General features: G+C 34.0%; 1 protein-coding gene across 4 annotated transcripts in view; it reads right to left on the reverse strand.

Moving 5' to 3' along the window:
• Nucleotides 1-18,604, reverse strand: part of ARHGEF10 (Rho guanine nucleotide exchange factor 10) — a 221,909-nt gene that overhangs the window by 177,538 nt on the left and 25,767 nt on the right. For all 4 annotated transcript variants that reach the window (XM_051976003.1, XM_051976002.1, XM_051976004.1 and 1 more), the window contains exon 2: nt 10,360-10,442. In XM_051976003.1, the coding sequence (XP_051831963.1) occupies nt 10,360-10,396 (37 nt within the window). In that variant the 5' untranslated portion in view covers nt 10,397-10,442. The remainder of the gene's footprint in view (nt 1-10,359; nt 10,443-18,604) is intronic.

Here is an 18,604-nt window from a genome sequence, read left to right on the forward strand (position 1 = left end):
ATATCACTTAAACTCTGTCTTTATCAGTTTTAAAAACTGTAAAATGGGATAATTTTATAATAACACTTTTGCATTGTTCATTCCCAGATCATTTACCATGAGGGCTTCAGGAAAAAAAGATGTTCTATATTCCCCTACCATGTGGACAGAATGGTCTTCTTCATTTGGCTGAGTAGCACAAGTAAGTTACAACTTTTAAATGATCCGATTGGAATGGCTTTCTGGTGGCATCCAAAGAGGTAAAGGTCTTGTTCAACCACAGGATTTTTATTTACTTTGAACTGGGGAAGAACTATCTTTTAGGCCCAGTGACCCTGAGAAATGGATTTTGATGGGTTTATTTCATTGTCCTTTTCATTTCTAGAAATAGCTGATAGAGTTCTGCCTCCCAGACTTGAGCAATGACAATTTTTAAGAAAGAATTCCAGGCTGGATACTGCCCTGAAGACAAGCCCCAAAAAGTTAATTTGCCTGACACTTTAGCCCAAACAGAGCTTGGAACTTGGAACTTGAAAGGACTGTGCTACAAAATAAGTGAGTTAAGTCGTGAGCCCATTTGCCTTCTCTCCAGAGATTGAAGTAGTGCAAAGCCAAAGAAAGAAGAAGAGGACCACATGTTGGAGGGGAGATGCTTTCAATAGTTGGTTCTTGTCATATCTTTAAAGTATTTTTTGGTTAAAAAAAAAAAAACAAAAAACTAATCTGCTATGTGATTAAATGAAATTAGAATACAAGGGATTGCCTTTTATTGAGGAAATTGAATAACTGGGAGATAGACAATGGTAGAAAGACTGGATAACCCCAAACCACTTTAAGGATACTACAGGAGGAGTGAAATATAACATGCCTGGCTCTCAACCTGTGGGAACTAGTGTTATAGTTATGATAGCACTTATTCTTCCCTTCCAACACCCTCTGTCCTGTAAGAGTTGTGATAATTTCTGCAAATGTCTTTACAAACCTTAAAGTACTAGATAAATGCTAGTTGTTGTTGTTACCATCATTATTATTAATTCTTCTTCTTCCTTGAGTCTTATTAGCTATGCAATCCAGAGTAAATTAATTAACTTTTCTCAACCTCAGATTCTTAATGTGTTAAATGATAAATCTGGGGGAAGTAGCTTTGAAGATCTCTTTCAGATCTCAATTTTTCTCTCACAATTTCTCAGATTTAGTTTCCTAATCTTTAAAATATGGATACTCTGACCTGCAGCACTTACCAAAAGCTGGGTTAGTGCAAAGAGCAAATGAAATAATGTTATATAAAATTATTTATAAATCTTAAAATGCTATACAAATGCCAGCTGTTATTATTCTCTTAGAAGGGAGGGAGAGAGGGAGGAAGGGAGAGAGGAAGGGAGGGAGAGAGGGAAGAAGGAAGGAAGGAAGGAAGGAAGGAAGGAAGGAAGGAAGGAAGGAAGGAAGGAAGGAAGGAAGGAAGGAAGAAAGGAAGGAAAGAAGAAATATATATAGCCTACAAGCAGCTGGTAACAGAGTGATGCCAACCAGATTAAAATGGAATATGTTTAACAAAGTAAATAAAAATAAAATGAAACATATTATTTTGTTGTTTCCTAAGTCAATATATAGGCTACAGGAATCTTTATGTAGAGAATGTCTCCTTTTTCAATTTGAATTTGATACCATTCTGGAATTTACCTACCCTGATGAATATATAAAGACAATGTTCAAACTAGTACATACTGTTAAAAGTATGACTAATGATCAACTATAAAAGGAAGGAGTACTCTACAAATGCTAACATGGCTTCATCAAAAACTGGTTATGCTAGACTAAAAATATTTCCTTTTTTGATAAGGTTGTTTGGTAAAAATAAAAGGAATGCAGTTGATATCTTTTACCAAGATTTTATCAAAGCATATATCAAAAGTCTGTTTACAATATGGAAAGATACAAATTAGATAATGGCATATTTAGGTAGTCAGAATTGGCTGAATTTTTGAACCTAAAAAATGATCTTAAATATGATGTCCATTTGAAAAATAATATTTAATGGAGTAACCCAAAAGTCAGTGCTTGGTACTGACCATTTTAACATTTTTTAGCAGTGATTGGACAAAAATGTAGACTAGACAAAATGGTAGATGAGGGTCAACATTATCCACCATTTTCTTCTCCTTTACTTTAGTTTTTGACAGATGAGAGATCCATTTTTCTCAACAAGACCAATCCCTCTAAATATATCCTTGATCACATTCTTTCCAGTCTATTCCAGCTTAAATCATCAGTTTGCAGTCTGAACTTCAAATTTCTCCTTTTTTCCCCAATAACTATTACTACATTCAGGTCTCTAAAAAAAATCATTTGATTCTGTTACTAACTCGTTGAACTATCCACTTACATTTCTCCTCTCAGGGGTGTTCTGTTAAATAATAAGCAGCTCTCAAAATTATTGAAAACACAATCTTAAATTTAATCTGCATTATCAACATTTTCTCTATCACTGTCTTAAATCTAGATAATGAGTAAAACACAGGATGGCTAGATGATTCAGTAAATAAGAGTAAATAAGAGTAAATAAGTAAATAAGAGTAAATAAGAGACTTCCCTGAAGTCAGGAAGACTTGAATTCAAATCTGACTTCACACACTTAACTCTTCCTAGCAGTGTGATCCTGAGCAAGTCACTTAACCCCAATTGCCTTGCAAAAAAAAGAAAGAAAGAAAGAAAGAGAGAGAGAGAGAAAGAAAGAAAGAAAGAAAAAAGAAAGAAAGGAAAAAAGAAAGAAAAAGAGAAAGAGAGAAAAAAAGAAAGAAAGAAAGAAAGAAAGAGAGGGAGAGAGGAAGGGAGGGAGAGAGGGAGGAAGGAAGGAAGGAAGGAAGGAAGGAAGGAAGGAAGGAAGGAAGGAAGGAAGGAAGGAAGGAAGGAAGGAAGGAAGAAAGGAAGGAAGGAAGGAAGAAAGAAGGAAGGAAAAAAGAGATAATAAGCACACAATAAATGAAGCTTGGGTATGTAATTTTTGCTGTTTTCTAATATATAAATGCTACATGAAAATTTAACAATGGATTTTCAGAAGGCATTAGCTTTTAGAACCAAACTTTTTTAAAGCTGATTACACTCATTTTTTTAGATCCAAACTTTTAGAAAAAGCAGGTTATACTAATTTCATCCATAAATTAACCTTTCATTCAACTCTTGCATTCAGTTTACAAAATCATCAATCAATATCACCCTAGAAACTGGTTTCTCCAAAACAGCCAATAATATGGCATATTGTAAATACTTAATATATATTTATTAACTGAGAAATTTCTTTATTGCTAAATCTGATGGCTTTTGCTGGATCCTTTTGTTTGTTTGTTTACTTCTGTGCAGTTTTGGATGTTTCTATTCTTTCCCTTCCTTGGTATATTTTACTCTCTGATTTTCTATGAAATTCTTTTCTCTTAATTTGCTTCCTACCTGTCTTCTGGCTACTTTTTAATCTCCTCTACTGATTTGTTATCCTTGTCCCTAAATCTTCTTCTCTCTCTACAACCCTCAGCTTTCATTAGCTCATAGGTTCAATTTTCATCTCAATGCATTTATCTCAAACCTTTTCTCTTGAGTGACAATCCTATAGCAACTATCTATTGGACATTTCTAATTGCAGCTAAGAGAGGAAACTCCAACTCAAAATGTTCAAAACAGAATTTATTATTTTTCACTCTAAAGCTAATCCCTCATTAGCAATTTTCTGAACATCTGATTGTAACAGGATTGCTTCTTCTCAGAAGCATAAAACAGGGGGGGGAAATAAGCAATACCTATTATCAGAATACTTCATTATCTCTGACCTTGTCTTCCTAGACCTATGTTACCCACATTTTCCTCTTTCCCCCCAGTAATAACTGACCTACCTGATGTTACACTTCGTCTTCTTCAGTACATATGTGTATGTTTGTGGATATACAGACACATGTCTCTGCCCATATGGCTCCTGCTTAGCTAAACTCCTGGTTTTGACACCCCTAGTTTGGTACAAGAATCTGATTTAAACAATTATATGTGCTCAACAGATATGATTGTACTTATAGCTCTACAATCCTTTTTGGAGTGGCAAGGAATTGGAAATTAAGTGGATACCCATAAATTGGGGAATGAGCAGGCTGATTTCAGTAAAGCCTACAAAAACTTGTATGAACTGATGTTTAGTGAAGCAAGCAAAACCAAGAGAACATTGTATGTAGTAACAACAAGATTATGTGACAATCAACTGTGGTGGACTTGATTCATCTCCACAATGCAGTAATTCAAAGCAGTTCCAGTAGATTTGGGATGGAAAATGGCATAGTATCCACTGAGAGAACTATGGAAACTGAATGTGGATCAAAACATAGTATTTTCATTTTTTGTTTGTTTGTTTCTCATATTTTTCTCTTCTGTTCTGATTTTTCTTGCATAACATGACAAATATGGAAATATGTTTAAAAGAATTGCACATATTTAACCTATGTCAGAACACTTGTTGTTTTGGGGACAAAGAAATAAGGGATAAAAAGAGAAAAAATTAGAACACAAAATTTTATAAAATGAATGCTGAAAACTGTTTTTACATGTATTTGGAAAATAAAATACCATTTTAAAATTTTTAAAGAATTATAGCTTTAGAGATCTAAAAACAATTTTAGAGATTATCTAGTCCACTCTTCAATTTTTCAGAAGAAATTGTGTCACAGGAAAAGGAAGAGACTAGACTATGGTTGCATTGTAAAGAATCAGATTTGAAATTTGAAACCTGGACCCTAAAATTTCCCAAACACACTTTCTCTAGGTAACACAGATTATAAAGTGTGCAGCATTTTCAAGAATGCAGTATATATGAAGTGAAATAGGATGTGTTACTAATATAGATTTTAAAATCTGTGCTTGAGTCATTTTTTCTGTTGTGTCTGACTGAATCCCATTCAGAGTTTTCTTGACAAAAACACTGGAGAAGTTTGCCATTTCCTTCTCTAGTTCATTTTATAGATGAGAAAACTGAGGTAAGCAAGGTTAAGTGACTTGCCCAGGATCACATGGTTAGCAAGCATTTGAGGCAGATTTTAACTCAGGAAGATGAGTCTTCTTAACTTCAGATCCAGCACTTTATACATTGCACCACTTAATTACATATTAAACACTGTATACTCATGTTACATGTCATAAGATTATAGATCTAAAGATAGAAGAGAACATTTCTCCTTTTAGTCAGTTTAATAGATGAAGAACTGGCATCTAGACAGCTAAAGTAATTTGACCCTAGGCTAGGCAGGTATTAAGTGGCTAAGCTAGAATTTTTGGGGTGGAGGGGAGAGGAGGGCAAGGCAATAGGATTAAATTACTTGCCCAGATCACACAGCTAGTAAATGTATCTGGTGCCAAATTTGAATTCAGATTCTCCTGACTCCAGGGCTGGTTCTCGATCCACCGTGCACTTAACCAGAAAGACTTCTAGTAGAGACCTAGTGATTGATTACTATCATCCGAAAATCAACTTCACTAAATTTGGAAAACCACAGGGTTATGAATTATTTGAACTCGAGTACTAAGACCCCATATTTAGCACCATTTATGGTATATCATGCTGACTTTTCATAACTCTGAGAAGTGTTTTTTTATTTTATTATTTTTTTTATTATAGCTTTTTCTTTACAAGATATATGCATGGGTAATTTTTCAGCACTGACTCTTGCAAAACCTTCTGTTCCGACTTTTCCTCTCCTTTCCCCCTACCTTTCCCCCAGATGGCAGGTAGACCAATAAATGTAAAATATGTTAAAGTATATGTTAAATACAATATATGTATACATATTCATGCAGTTATTTTGCTGCACAAGAAGAATTGGACTTTGAAATAATGTAAAATTAACCTGAGAAGAAAATCAAAAATGCAGGCAGATAAAACCAGAGGAATTGGAAATGCTATGTAGTGGTTGAGAAGTGGTTTTTGACAGTGGCCTTTCATCAATTATGCGATTTTTGTCTGGACTTCCATGAAAAGAAAAAAGTAACCTTTGGCCTTCTCCTATGTGTTCTTTACTCATCTGGTTAACAAAGCAGAACTCTTTGCCTAAGCTTGTAAAACAGGAAATATAGAAGGAAATTCCTATCCACAAGTTTCCAGGTGTTTTAAAAAGATTGTATATTCTCTATGTTAAAGTTACTAGCTCTGAGTTTGTTTGTATGGGAAGGTGTGTACATGAAGGAATTAATCTCATTGCTAAAATAAAGTCCCCAAATAACTAAAATGCTGCATTTTCCCCTTTAAAAATAAAGCTATTTATGGATTTTTACCTGAAAAAAATCACATCACCTTGAACAGAAATAATACTACTCTTGGTACAAATGATAATTGTGTTACAAACTTTACAAGTTCCAACTTGCTCACAGATTTATAATGAAGCATATTTGGAAATATGGATTATTTTTTTTAAATACCTTGTTCTGCATATGTAGTCATTTCCTAAATCTTTAAATATTACATCTATGTACAAGACTTGATGTTATCTAAGTAAATAATCTCAGGTTACCTATCCATACATTATAGAATTGTTCTCTCTAAAATCTTTGTTTAGTTGTAAGACCTCGGAGCATCTCTAATGATGAGAAATCCAGTGCCCTGAAACAAGGCAAGCAAGGATGTTTTTGAAGAGCTCTAGTTATTAGAAAATTCTTCCTTATTTTGAGATATATCTGTCTCTGGAAATGCCACCAAGTGATCCAAATTTTGCTCTCTCTAGTTACAAACACCAAGTCTTTTCGCTTGTATTAATGGAGGAAAAGGGACAGAAAGAGACATATGGTAAGATACATAATTGAACACAAAAAGTTATGCTCAACACACACAAACCAAATTATAAAACATTTCTTAATATTCCGCCATTGACTGGAAACTTCATATTTCACAAAAGTGAATTTTATACCTTTCATTTCTTTTATATATTTTCCCTGATGGGAAGGGGGAATTTAATGTATTATTTCACATAAGGAAGGATGGAAAAAGTACAAGACAGAAATTACAATTTCCTTGTAATATCAGAGGAAATATATCAAAGAAAAGACAATTATCTACTACTGCATTCTAAAAATTTCTTCCTTATTGGTAGCTAAAACCTTCTATAAATATTGTCTGTTCTATTAGGATGTGAGCTCTCTGAGGGCAAGACTTGTCATGCGCTTCTATTTTTATCTCTAGCATTTAGCATAGTGCTTTATAGATAGTAAGCACTTCAAAAATGTTTCAGTTATTCAATCAATCAAAGAGCTTATGATCTGACTGAACACAGCACACACATAAAATGATGTATGCTAGACAGCCGAAGACAGAGAATCCAGGGGCTATTATAGGAAACTGAAACAGGGGGAAAAGTCATTAAATATGGAATATCAAGAGCTAGGTTTGACTCCCAGCCCTGCAACTAATTTTTATCTTATGTGACCCTGGGCATATTGTATTTAGCTTACCACTTTAAGCCACTTTCCTTCTCTATAAAATGAGGGAGTTAGAACAGTAGCTATAACATTGGATCTGGAGTTAGGAAAACATGTTATTATTGATGTTTATCCTTTGTTCTTTAAAACAACCATCAGAGAAATGATGCCATGACATGAAAGTGAATTGGGTTTGAATGAGTGAGGGCTCTGCAAGTTTTCACTTTCTCCTCTGGACCCATCTATGTCCAATGGTCAGATGCAGGTTAGATGACTGGAGATGGCCCTGGATACTATGGGAAGCCAAAAGTTGAACTTCAGCCTTAGACACTTAATAGTAACTAAGTGAATTAACTTCTGTTTGCCTCAGTTTCCTCAGCTATGAAAATTATAGCACTTACTTTTCAGGATTGTTGTAAAGTCAAATAAGACAATGTTTATGAAAGTGTTTAAAACAATGCATGTAGGAGGTCCCATATAAATGCTTATTCTTTTTTTCTCCATTCCAGCTTGGTACTAAGCTTTTGAACCAGCATAACCTGTTACTATACAGGAATTTCATCCATGACATCACTGACACATAGTCACCCAGCTTCTAATTGAAGATTTCCAGGTAGGGACCACTCTTTAGCTATTCTAAGTATTTAAAAAGTGATTATTCTTTTTTTTCCAAACGATTATCATATCTCTTGTAAAATGTAGAATACAGAAATGTTGTTTCAGGTCAGACAAACATGAAAGAAAATTTATTTCCTAGTTCCTGAAAAACTATGATAATAATAAGATGAGTAAACTGGAATTAACAGCTGCAAAACTTACAAAAATACTTCTGAAACAAATAGATACAACTTCATAAAGCCATACTAAATGTGGTAATAGATACACATTTAGTGGACTTTTCAAATGTAACTGATATTGGATTGCCCATGGACTAAGTCTATGAAATGGCAAAAATGCAAAAGTGGAACCATGGGCAGCCCACACATAAACTCAAGCCAATGAAATGTTGACAAAGAAATATCAAAGGCTATGTCACAAAGATCTCATTCTAAAAATGGAGATGTTTATTATAGCCATACATAACCAAGTGAAGGTTATCAGAAATTACAAAGAGGTGATCCTTGGAGAGCCTAGACTTACTGACTCATGAAAATTTTTCAAAAAATATTAGAAACTGGGAATATTAGTCCTGAAAAATACAAACTGTATGAAAGGAAAAGCTCAAAATGTACAATAGAAATGGTGAAAGAAATCATAACTATCTGAAAACAGTAAGAAATAGCTTCCTTGTTACTCTGAATGCAATGGGAACAAGTCCCTCCCTGCTAATTTTTTTTTTTTATGTCTATTGTTTGTGTGCCTCTTGTTATGTTTATTGTGCCTCTAGGGCAGATAGAAAAATGATTGTTTGTTGGTGGAGTTGTGAACTGAAATAGCCATTCTGGAGAACAATTTGGAACTATGACCAAAGGGCCACAAAATTGTATGTATCCTTTAATCCAGCTGTGTCATTAATGGATCTGGAGCCCAAAGAAATCATAAAATAAGGGAAAGTATCCATATATGTAAAAATGTTTATAGCAACTGTTTTTATGGTGGCAAGGAATTGGAAAATGAATGGATTAACTAGAAAAATTGCTTAATAAATTATGACATATGAATGTAATGGAATTTTACTGCTATATAAAAAATGATGAGCAGACTGATTTCAGAAAAACCTAGAAAGACTTACATGAACTGATGTTAAGTGAAGTAAGCAGGACCAGAGAACACTGTACACAATATCAGCAAAATTATGTGATGATCAACTATGATAGACTTATCTCTTCTTAGCAATATACTGATCCAAGATAATTCCAAAATACTTGGGATAAAAAATGCCATCTGTATCCAGAGAGAGAACCACGGAGAGTAAATGTAGATTAAAAGATACTATTTTCACCTCTTTTTTGTTGTTTGCTTTTTCTTTTTTGTGATTTTTTTTTCCCAATGAGCTGAACCTGGAGAACAATTTATACAATAACAACTTTGTAAAGACAAATCATTTTGAAAGACATAACTCTGAACAACACAACAATCAATCATGATTCTAGAGGACTGATGACAAAGCATGACTATACATTTTTTATCAAAGAGAAAATAGGAGAAACAAAATTTTTAAAAATATTGATAATGTTGGAATTTGTTGACCATGAAAATTTGTTATAGGGGGTTTATTTTCTTTTTTTTAAAACTTCTTATTTGAAGTGATTAGAGAGGTAGAAGCGATTGATTCTTAACTGAAAAAAAGTTTTAAAGTCAGTTTACTTCTTAGAACTTCAGTTTCATCACCTTTTAAAAAGAGGAAGTTGTATCAGATGTTCTCTAAGGTTTCTTAGAGCCCCAGATTTTACGATTCAGTGATTTCATGAAAGCATTCTGGTTATAGTGTCTTAAAAGGAAAGTCCCACAGACCTGCTTCAGGGAACAGAAGAAGCTATGAACTCAATAGTATGAGTCTCAAGTCATTTAAAAAAAACACAATACCAGGTAATGGTATCATGTCCTTTTTTCCTATAAATTGCTTTGCCAAATCCCTATCCAGACATCACTTTTAAGGGGGTTGCAGAAGGTAAAAGCCCTACAAATCTGACACTTATTACTATCCTCTAGGAATGGTCTCAGCTAAGTGGCACAATGGATAGTACATCAGATTTGGAATCAGGAAGACTCTAGTGCAAATCCAGTCTTAGACACTTAATAGCTGTGTGATCCTATGTAAGTCTCTTAACCCTCTTTGCCTCACTTCCATCACCCGTGAAATGAGTTGGAGAAAGAAATGCAAATCACTCCAGTATCATTGTCAAGAAAACCCCAAATAAGGTTATGGGGATTAAGATACAACCAAAAACATTGGACAACAACAATACAAGCAATGGTCCAAATGTATCAGAATACTTTACTTACTTTCAGGTGGTGGAGGAGGAAATTCCTCTGGATCCATATTATTCTCTCCAACTCTAAGCTACTTTCTTAATTGAATGGAGTTCCTGAAAGAGACAAAACAATTAAGCTGAATTTTTGTTTCAGATAATTCTGTGATTGTCACGATACAATGATACAAAGAGCAAAAAAAAAAAAAAAAAAAAAAAAAGATAGCTAACACTTATATTGCACTTTAAAGGTTTACAAAGTGCTTTACAAATATTAAGTTATCTTCACAACAAGCCTGTGAATAAGATGTTATTATTATCCCTGTTTTACAGATGAGGGAACTGAGGTAGATGGAAGATAAATGCTTACCCGGGATACCCACCCAATAAGTGTCAGATGCTGAATTTAAAGAGAGGTCTACCTGACTCCAGATCTAGGACTTCATGCCACCTAGTGGCCCTTTATCCTTGTCAAGTATAGTAGGAAAGAATATTATGTTTGGTATCAAGAGACTTCAGTTCAAATCTCTGCTATTCTCCTTTGTTGGTACAATTTACCTAATCCCTCAGGGTTTCAGTTCATCTGAGAAGTGAAGAGATTAGACTGGATTATATTTAGGATTCCTTCCACCTCACAATTTATGATATTATTAGCCCAAAATCCTATCTACTATTTGTGTTAGCTTGCACAAGCCTCTTAACCCCTCTAGGATGCTATACTCTACTCAGTATATTGTGGTCCTTTCTCCTTTTATAACTTTTATAAGCCTATTTTCTATGAATATGAAAGATGAGGAAGAGGTATTCTTTTTACTAGCAGGGGAAAATTATTTTTAATTTTTTTTATTTTAAAAGTTAAATTTAATTTATTTTTTAAAATGGAAAAAAATTTTGCAAGTTTTTTGCAAGGGGAGAAAATTAGTTAAATTTATATAAGTGAATTCAGATAGAAGCATACTATTTTCAATTTTTTGATGGTTTTTCCTTTTGTTATGTTTCTTCTTTCACAACATGATTAAGTAGAAATATGTTTTACATGATTGCGTATGTATATCAGATTTCTTGCATGTTGGGGAGATAGGAGGTGACGAAAGAAGAAAAAATTTGGAACTCAAAATCTTTCCAAAACTGAATGTCAAAAATTGTCTTTACATGTAATTGGGAAAAACAATTAAATTAACATAAATGCCCTTTCTTTTCTATCTCATTAAACCAATAACAGTTTCAAAATGGTATTATCTTTTTTATCCTTTCTCCCTTCATCTAAATCTTGCCTTCCAACATCTTGTAAGGTCTTACTTCTTGCAAACATTAAAGCTATTTATTATTGTTCCATTCTCAGGCCAGACTCATTAACAGTCTTCAACAGATCAAATCCTTCATGATCAAGTGCAGACCCAAAATTATTCATTCTGTATGGTACAGAGACCCTCTCTCATTAATGTTTAGAATCTCCATGCTTTATTAGAAAATTAAATTTGAGAACAAATGGGATAGTTGATTTAACATATAGTTACTACTTCCTACAGATGAAAACTTTTTGAAAATGTGTTCTGTTTTGCTACTATACTTAATAATAGCTCAATATTACTGACTGAGGTTCTGAAAATAGAAAGCCAAAGAAAGCAGTTGAAAAGTTTTTTTTAAAGAGGAATAAGTAACTAATTGCTTATTTTGTATATGCCATGTCCCAGATCCTTGTTGACACTCAAACTGTGATCAAACCAATATTCCCCATGCCTAGAAGTAGATATCGCCTTAATTCTATTTACATTTTAGAATCTTGAGATAAAAGGCAGCAAAAACATAGTTGTATGTGAAAGAGAAGGGACAGAGGTTGAAATGATGACAGTTTAACTAGCTTGACCTTCAGCCAGAAGAAGCCCAGCCAGCCTCTACTTGGCTCATTCAGGGCCAGAATAATGATTTTTTTTTCATGCCTTCTATCACTCAAACTAACCAGATTGCAAATAATAGAGCCAAGTGTTGGTTAAGCATCAATCTAGACAATGACAGCAAATATATAAGGTACCAGACTTTCCTCTTGAGTGCTTTCCCTCTCTCAAATTAACTTTACTATATTAAAAACAACAATAAACCAAAACAAATGAAATTGTTTGGTCAATTAGTACTTTTCAATCACAGCTTTGTTTGACAGTTTATGATGATCTACAAATCTAAGAGGTTTAATTGTTATAAAAGCTCAAATTTATGTAGAATTTTATGGGTCATAAAGTGTTTTGCAGATGTTATTTTTTTTAATCCTCACAATAACCCACTAAGATAAACAATACAAATATCTCCATTTGATAGATGGGATAATTGATTATCAAAGAATTTAAGTGACTTGACAAAGTTACAGAGCCAGGACTCAAAATGAGGGGATCCATTGACTCCCAGTGAAGTACTTTTTTTTCCATTGCACTTACCTCTTAAGCATCCATATTTGTGCCTAATCTCCTTCTATGTAAAATTTCCCTGCTTTCAATTTAAATATACTTTATTGAATGTGATCTTAATTTTATTCAAATCCACTGTTTCAGCTAAACTCCTCATTCTCCCAACACACTTTTAGAAGTAAAAGTAAAAATGCCCTTACTCACATTTTCCTCTGTCTAGAAGACCTTTCTTCTTTCCCCCTATAAAAATCAAACTCATTTCTCAAAGCTCAGCTCAACTCCATCTTCCCAAATAATATCTCTCTTCCTGAAGTATAATAACACTAATTGTTTCCAACACTCATTTGACAGCAATCATTTATTATGTTCTACAATAAATCATACATTGATATATATGTAAATAGACTAAGTTTTTGTAGGGCTGGTATCATGACACATTTCTTTGTAGCCTTCACAGTGTTTATCACAGTGTTTCCTTACACATGGTAGGTGTCTTAAAAAGCCTAGTCATTAGTTAATTGTTCTCAATTAAAAATATCCTCAATTTATATGAAGTCTAGCTTTTTTCTTTTAAGATGTCAGAAAGCAACAACATCATGGTCTCAATTCATCTTCTTAGTAGTTAAAGTGGAAACTGAGAAAACAACAAACTTGGACTCAGCAGAGACCCTGTTACAGTCTTAGATGTTATAGAAACATGAGCCAGTCATTTAGCCACTCAGCTTCTGTTTCTTCATCTTTAAAATTGGGGTACAAGTGGGGATAACATTCACTCTCAGAGTTGATGGAGGATGAGTAACATAGGTGAAATATTTTGCAAACCTTAAACTACTCTATCATTACTGTTATCTTCTTAAACCAAACATGCAATTGAAATAGTGAGCAAAAGAAAGACCGTTAATTTCTACAACTGGAAGAAAGCAGACTCATATTGGATTTCCTTTAGAGAAAACAGCCTTGGTTAAGACCAATTTTTTCTTATTTGGTCACATATGCAAAGGTATACACTGTGTGGAGGTGGGGTGGAGGTAGAGAAGCTTTAGAGGCAAATACTGACGAGTTTCTATGATCAAGTAATATTTAGGGGAATCTCTCCTATTCCAATCCAAGAAAATTGATTGCCATATTTGAATATTAATGTACCCATAGTGTAGCTATGATAATAGATGATGCTAATCTTAGTTGCTGAACTTTAAATTAATTATTTCTGTGGATTTCTAATTTAAGCATTTTAATTCATGATTTCAATGTGCATTTGGCCTGTGGTTTTAAACAAACAAAAAGAAGGATAATTTTTCAATTTAGTAAATACACTAAAACCAAGATGACATATTCAACCAAAGAAGGAATTTAGTGACTCTGAGGATGATTTCACTACATGTATATTTAGACATCTTTTTATTCATACAGAAGAATTAAGATTATAATTGATCCAAAGGGCAATGGAAAAACAGATGGTGGGTGTAAGTACAGGGTACACATATTACCCATACTGCCTTGTGAATAAGAAGTCATGTAACAGACATCAGCAAAGACATATATTACCAAAAAAGGAGTTGGCTGGTCACATAAAAAAGTGAGTCTTAACAGATGAGTGGTTTAAGTTCTGACATCTGTGAATTACTAAACTAAGAGAAGACTTTCAGGGAATTGGGCCAATCCTCTAAGAAGGACTTATAAAAAGACATGGAAAAGAATTAGACAATATCCAGGAAACTAGGGTCTACCCAAGCAACTTGTCATCTAGTTTGAGGCAATTCTTCTTCATTCTACTTGCTACAGTTCTCAAGAGACCATGCCTTCACATCCCAACACACAGAGTAAATATACTCAATTTCAACACTGTACTGTGAGACTGGGCCATGTGAATAAAAACCTTGTCTAAACCATAATATCTTTCTGACCCCAGACCATGTATCCCAATCCCTCCATCATAACTCTCCCAAACTCCCCCCTCCCAGTTTTCCTCCTATTTCACTGAGAATAGTAATCAAATCAAGTCAAATGGAATTCCTGGGATGAGAAAACAAAAAAGGAGGGGGCAGCTTTCAGAGATTGGGTGTACAGCACCACCTTTATTCATTCTGAGACAGAACACTCACAAACATCAAGACTGGTTTGATGAAAATCATAGGGAAATTCAGAACCTGATAAACCAATAATGAAAAATCCACAGGATTTATCAGCAGGATAGTTCAACTATCTCTAAGAAGGCAATGTTTAACTCTCAAAAGAAAAATGTAAGCCAAGCTTAGAAAGATTTAGGATTCCTAATTGATTAAGAAGGCTGATGAAATTTATTTTACCTTGAGAGTAATAATCCAAAGTACTTTTATGATGCCCTGAAGGCTATTTATGGATCAAAGCTCTATGGTTCATCTGATTAATGATAAAGACATGACATTGGAAAGATGGGCTGAACACTCCCATAGCATTTTCAAAAGATCATGATCAAAAAATACTGAAGCTACTCAATATACCTCATATACCTCAAGTTGAAGTCAATCCCCTTTCTAGCTCAATATCCAACTGAAGAAGAGGTTTTGAATGCCATTATGCTCCTCTAATGTAGCAAACTTCTATTGCACTTGACATTTATAAAGTGAGGGTCCACTGCTCATACAAAAGCTGACTGAAAATTTTTCAGACTATATAGCAAGAGAGGATCATTCCCAAGAAATTCAAAAATTTCTCATCTCTAAAAAGGAAAAAGAAAGAGTTTAACCTATGAGAATCAACTGAGGTCCTTCTCTTGGTTATTGCTGGCAAGATTCTTGTCAGAGTCCTTCTTAATAGTCCTTGATTGACTGTTGCCTAGGCACAGCTGCCATATACGTGGTATGTCTATTAGAATAAATCTCTTTGAGGGAAGCAACTGTTTCACTTTTGAATTTGTACTCTCAAATTCTAGCACAGTTGCTGACATATAGTAGCACTAAATGGTTTTCCATTCATCCCCTTGTTTTATATTGCATCAGAAACTTCTCTCCCATTGCCAAGGAGCATGTTCAGTTTCTATTTCTGGTTCTAGGCAACCATGAAGAAAATTAGGAAGGGACAGCCAAGATGGCTGAGAAAAGCAAGGAAGCTGCCTGATGTGTCTCCACTTTTCCTTGGAAACAAAATTGAATTAAGATACTAAATAAATTCTGGAGTGACAGATCCCACCAAAAGACAGAGTGAAACAATTTTCCTGCCCAAGATAACAAGACTTCAAAAAAAGTCTGTCTCACTTGTGGGAGATTCTTAAACATAGTACAGTTCACCAACCCAGGTCCTGAAGTCTTGGCTCACAGGCCAATGGTATAGCAGGCCAGCTGTGAGGCCTCCAATCCCTACACAGGCAAACTGCCAACTCTAGAACCCTAAAGAAAACAGGCATAAGTAGGCCAGGTCATCCTAAAGCAGTGAGCAAGCCACCAGCTCCATGGCAAAAAACCAGTAAACCAGGTCCCTAGCCTCCAGTCCAAGAATCTTGGGACAGTGGCCCCTGTACTCTGGAAGGATAGCTTAACTTTAAAAGTCATGGAATTGTCTATAAAATGAGCAAAAAACAAGAGTCCTGACCACAAAAAGCTACTATGGCAACAGGATAGATCAAAACATAAACTCAGAAGAGGACAACAATGTTAAAATGCTTGAATGTGAATAAGTCTCAAAGAGGTCAATAAACTGGTTTTGAGCCCAAAATATTCTCTTAGAAGAGCTCCAAAAAGAATTTTAAAAATCAGATAAGAGAGGTGGAAGAGAAATTTGGAAAATAAATGAGTTATGCAAGAAAATTTTGAATTTAAAAAAAGAGTCAATAGCTTGGAAAAGGAAGCACAAAAATTAACTAAAGAAAATAACTGCTTTAAAAAGTAAAATCAACCAAATGGAAAAAGAGATTCAAAAGCTAGCTGAAGAAAATAATTCCTTAAAAATTAGAATTAAATAGAATTATGCACATAGGACTATCAAACTGTGCCTAGTCTTTCTTTTTTTTAAATAACTTTTTATTGACAGAACCCATGCCAGGGTAATTTTTTACAACATTATCCCTTGCACTCACTTCTGTTCCGATTTTTCCCCTCCCTCCCTTCACCTCCTCCCCAAGATGGCAAGCAGTCCTATACATGTTAAATATGTACATGCTCTTTCTAAGTATTTCTACTGGGTCTTTATCTCAAAGAGATCATAAAAAAAGGGAAAAGCTCCCATATGTGCAAAAATGTTTGTGGCAGCCCTTTTTCTAGTGGCAAGAAACTGGAAATTGGGTGGAGAATGGCTGAATAAGTTATGGTATATGAATGCTAATGAATATTAATGTTTTATAAGAATGATCAGCAGGATGATTCTGGAGAGGCCTGGAGAGACTTATATGAACTGATGCTAAGTGAAATGAATAGGACCAGGAAATCATTATACATGGCAACAAGAAGATTATACAATGATCAATTTGATGGGCATGGCTCTCTTCAACAATGAGATGATTCAGATTAGTTCCAATCATCTTGTGATGAAGAGAGCCATCTACACCTACAGAGAGGACTGTGGGGACTGAATATGGATCACAACATAGCGTTTTCATTTTGTTGCTGTTGTTTGCTTGCATTTTGTTTTCTTTCTTATTTTTTCTTTTTTGATTTGATTTTTCTTGTGCAGCATGATAATTGTGGAAATATGTATAGAAGAATTGTATATGTTTAGCATATATTGGATTACTTGCCATCTAGAAGAGGGATGGGGAAAGTGAGGAAGAAAGAAATTTGGAACACAAGGTTTTGCAAGGGTGATTGTCAAAAACTATTCATGCATATATTTTGAAAATGAAAAGCTTTATTAAAAATTAGAATTGAGCAAATGGAAGGTAATTACATTATGAGACACTAAGAAATGAGACAAAATCAAAAGATTGGGAAAAATAACATGGAAAATACTTCACTGGAACAAGAAATGACCTGGAAAATAGATCCAGGGGAGATAAAGAATTTAATTAGAATTAATTAAGAATTAAGACATCATGATAAAAAAAAGAAATCTGGATAGCTTCTTTCAAAGAATTACCAAGGAAAACTACCTTAATATCCTAAAACCAGATGGTAAAATCATCACTGAAAGAATTCACTGATCACCTCCTGAAAGTGACCCCAAAATGAAAAGTCCAAGGAATATTGTAACCAAATTCTAGAACTATCAGCAAGGAGAAAATACTGAAAGCAATTTGAAAGAAACAATTCAAATATAAAAGAGTCACAGGATTTTTCAGCTTCTATTTTAAAGAATCAGGGAGGTTATAATATGATATTCTGGATGGCAAAGGAGCTTGTATTACAATCAAGAAAACTACCCAACAAAACTGAGCATAATCTCTTAAGGGCAGGGTGGGGATGGGGGATGGATATTCAATGAAATAAAGAACTTTCAAACTTTCCAAATAAAAACACAAGAATTGAACAGAAAATTTCAGTCTTCTAATACAAAATTCAAAAGAAGCATAAAAAAATAAATGGCAAAAAACAAACAAAAAACCCCCAATTTTATTTTTAAAAATAAAATGTTTATCTCCCTATATGGGAAGACAAAAATTATAATTCTTATGAACTTTATTAGGACAGTTACAAGAATTATACATAGACAAAGGGTACAGGTATATGTTGACTTTGATGTGACGATATAAAAAAATTAAGGGATTAAAAAAGGGTTGTACTGGGAGAAGGGAAAAGGAGAAGGTAGAATGAGGTAAATTATATCATATAAAAATGTATGAAAGACCTATTAAAGTACAGAGATAGGAGACAGTGGGGAGAGAGAGCACTGAGAGATAAGGATACATCAATTTTATAGTTAAAATAACTGAAGTAAGCAGTCATACTATTAGCACTATATGAAAATGAGAAC

This window comes from Antechinus flavipes, chromosome 2, assembly GCF_016432865.1.
Source record: "Antechinus flavipes isolate AdamAnt ecotype Samford, QLD, Australia chromosome 2, AdamAnt_v2, whole genome shotgun sequence".
NCBI classification, from domain to species: domain Eukaryota; kingdom Metazoa; phylum Chordata; class Mammalia; order Dasyuromorphia; family Dasyuridae; genus Antechinus; species Antechinus flavipes.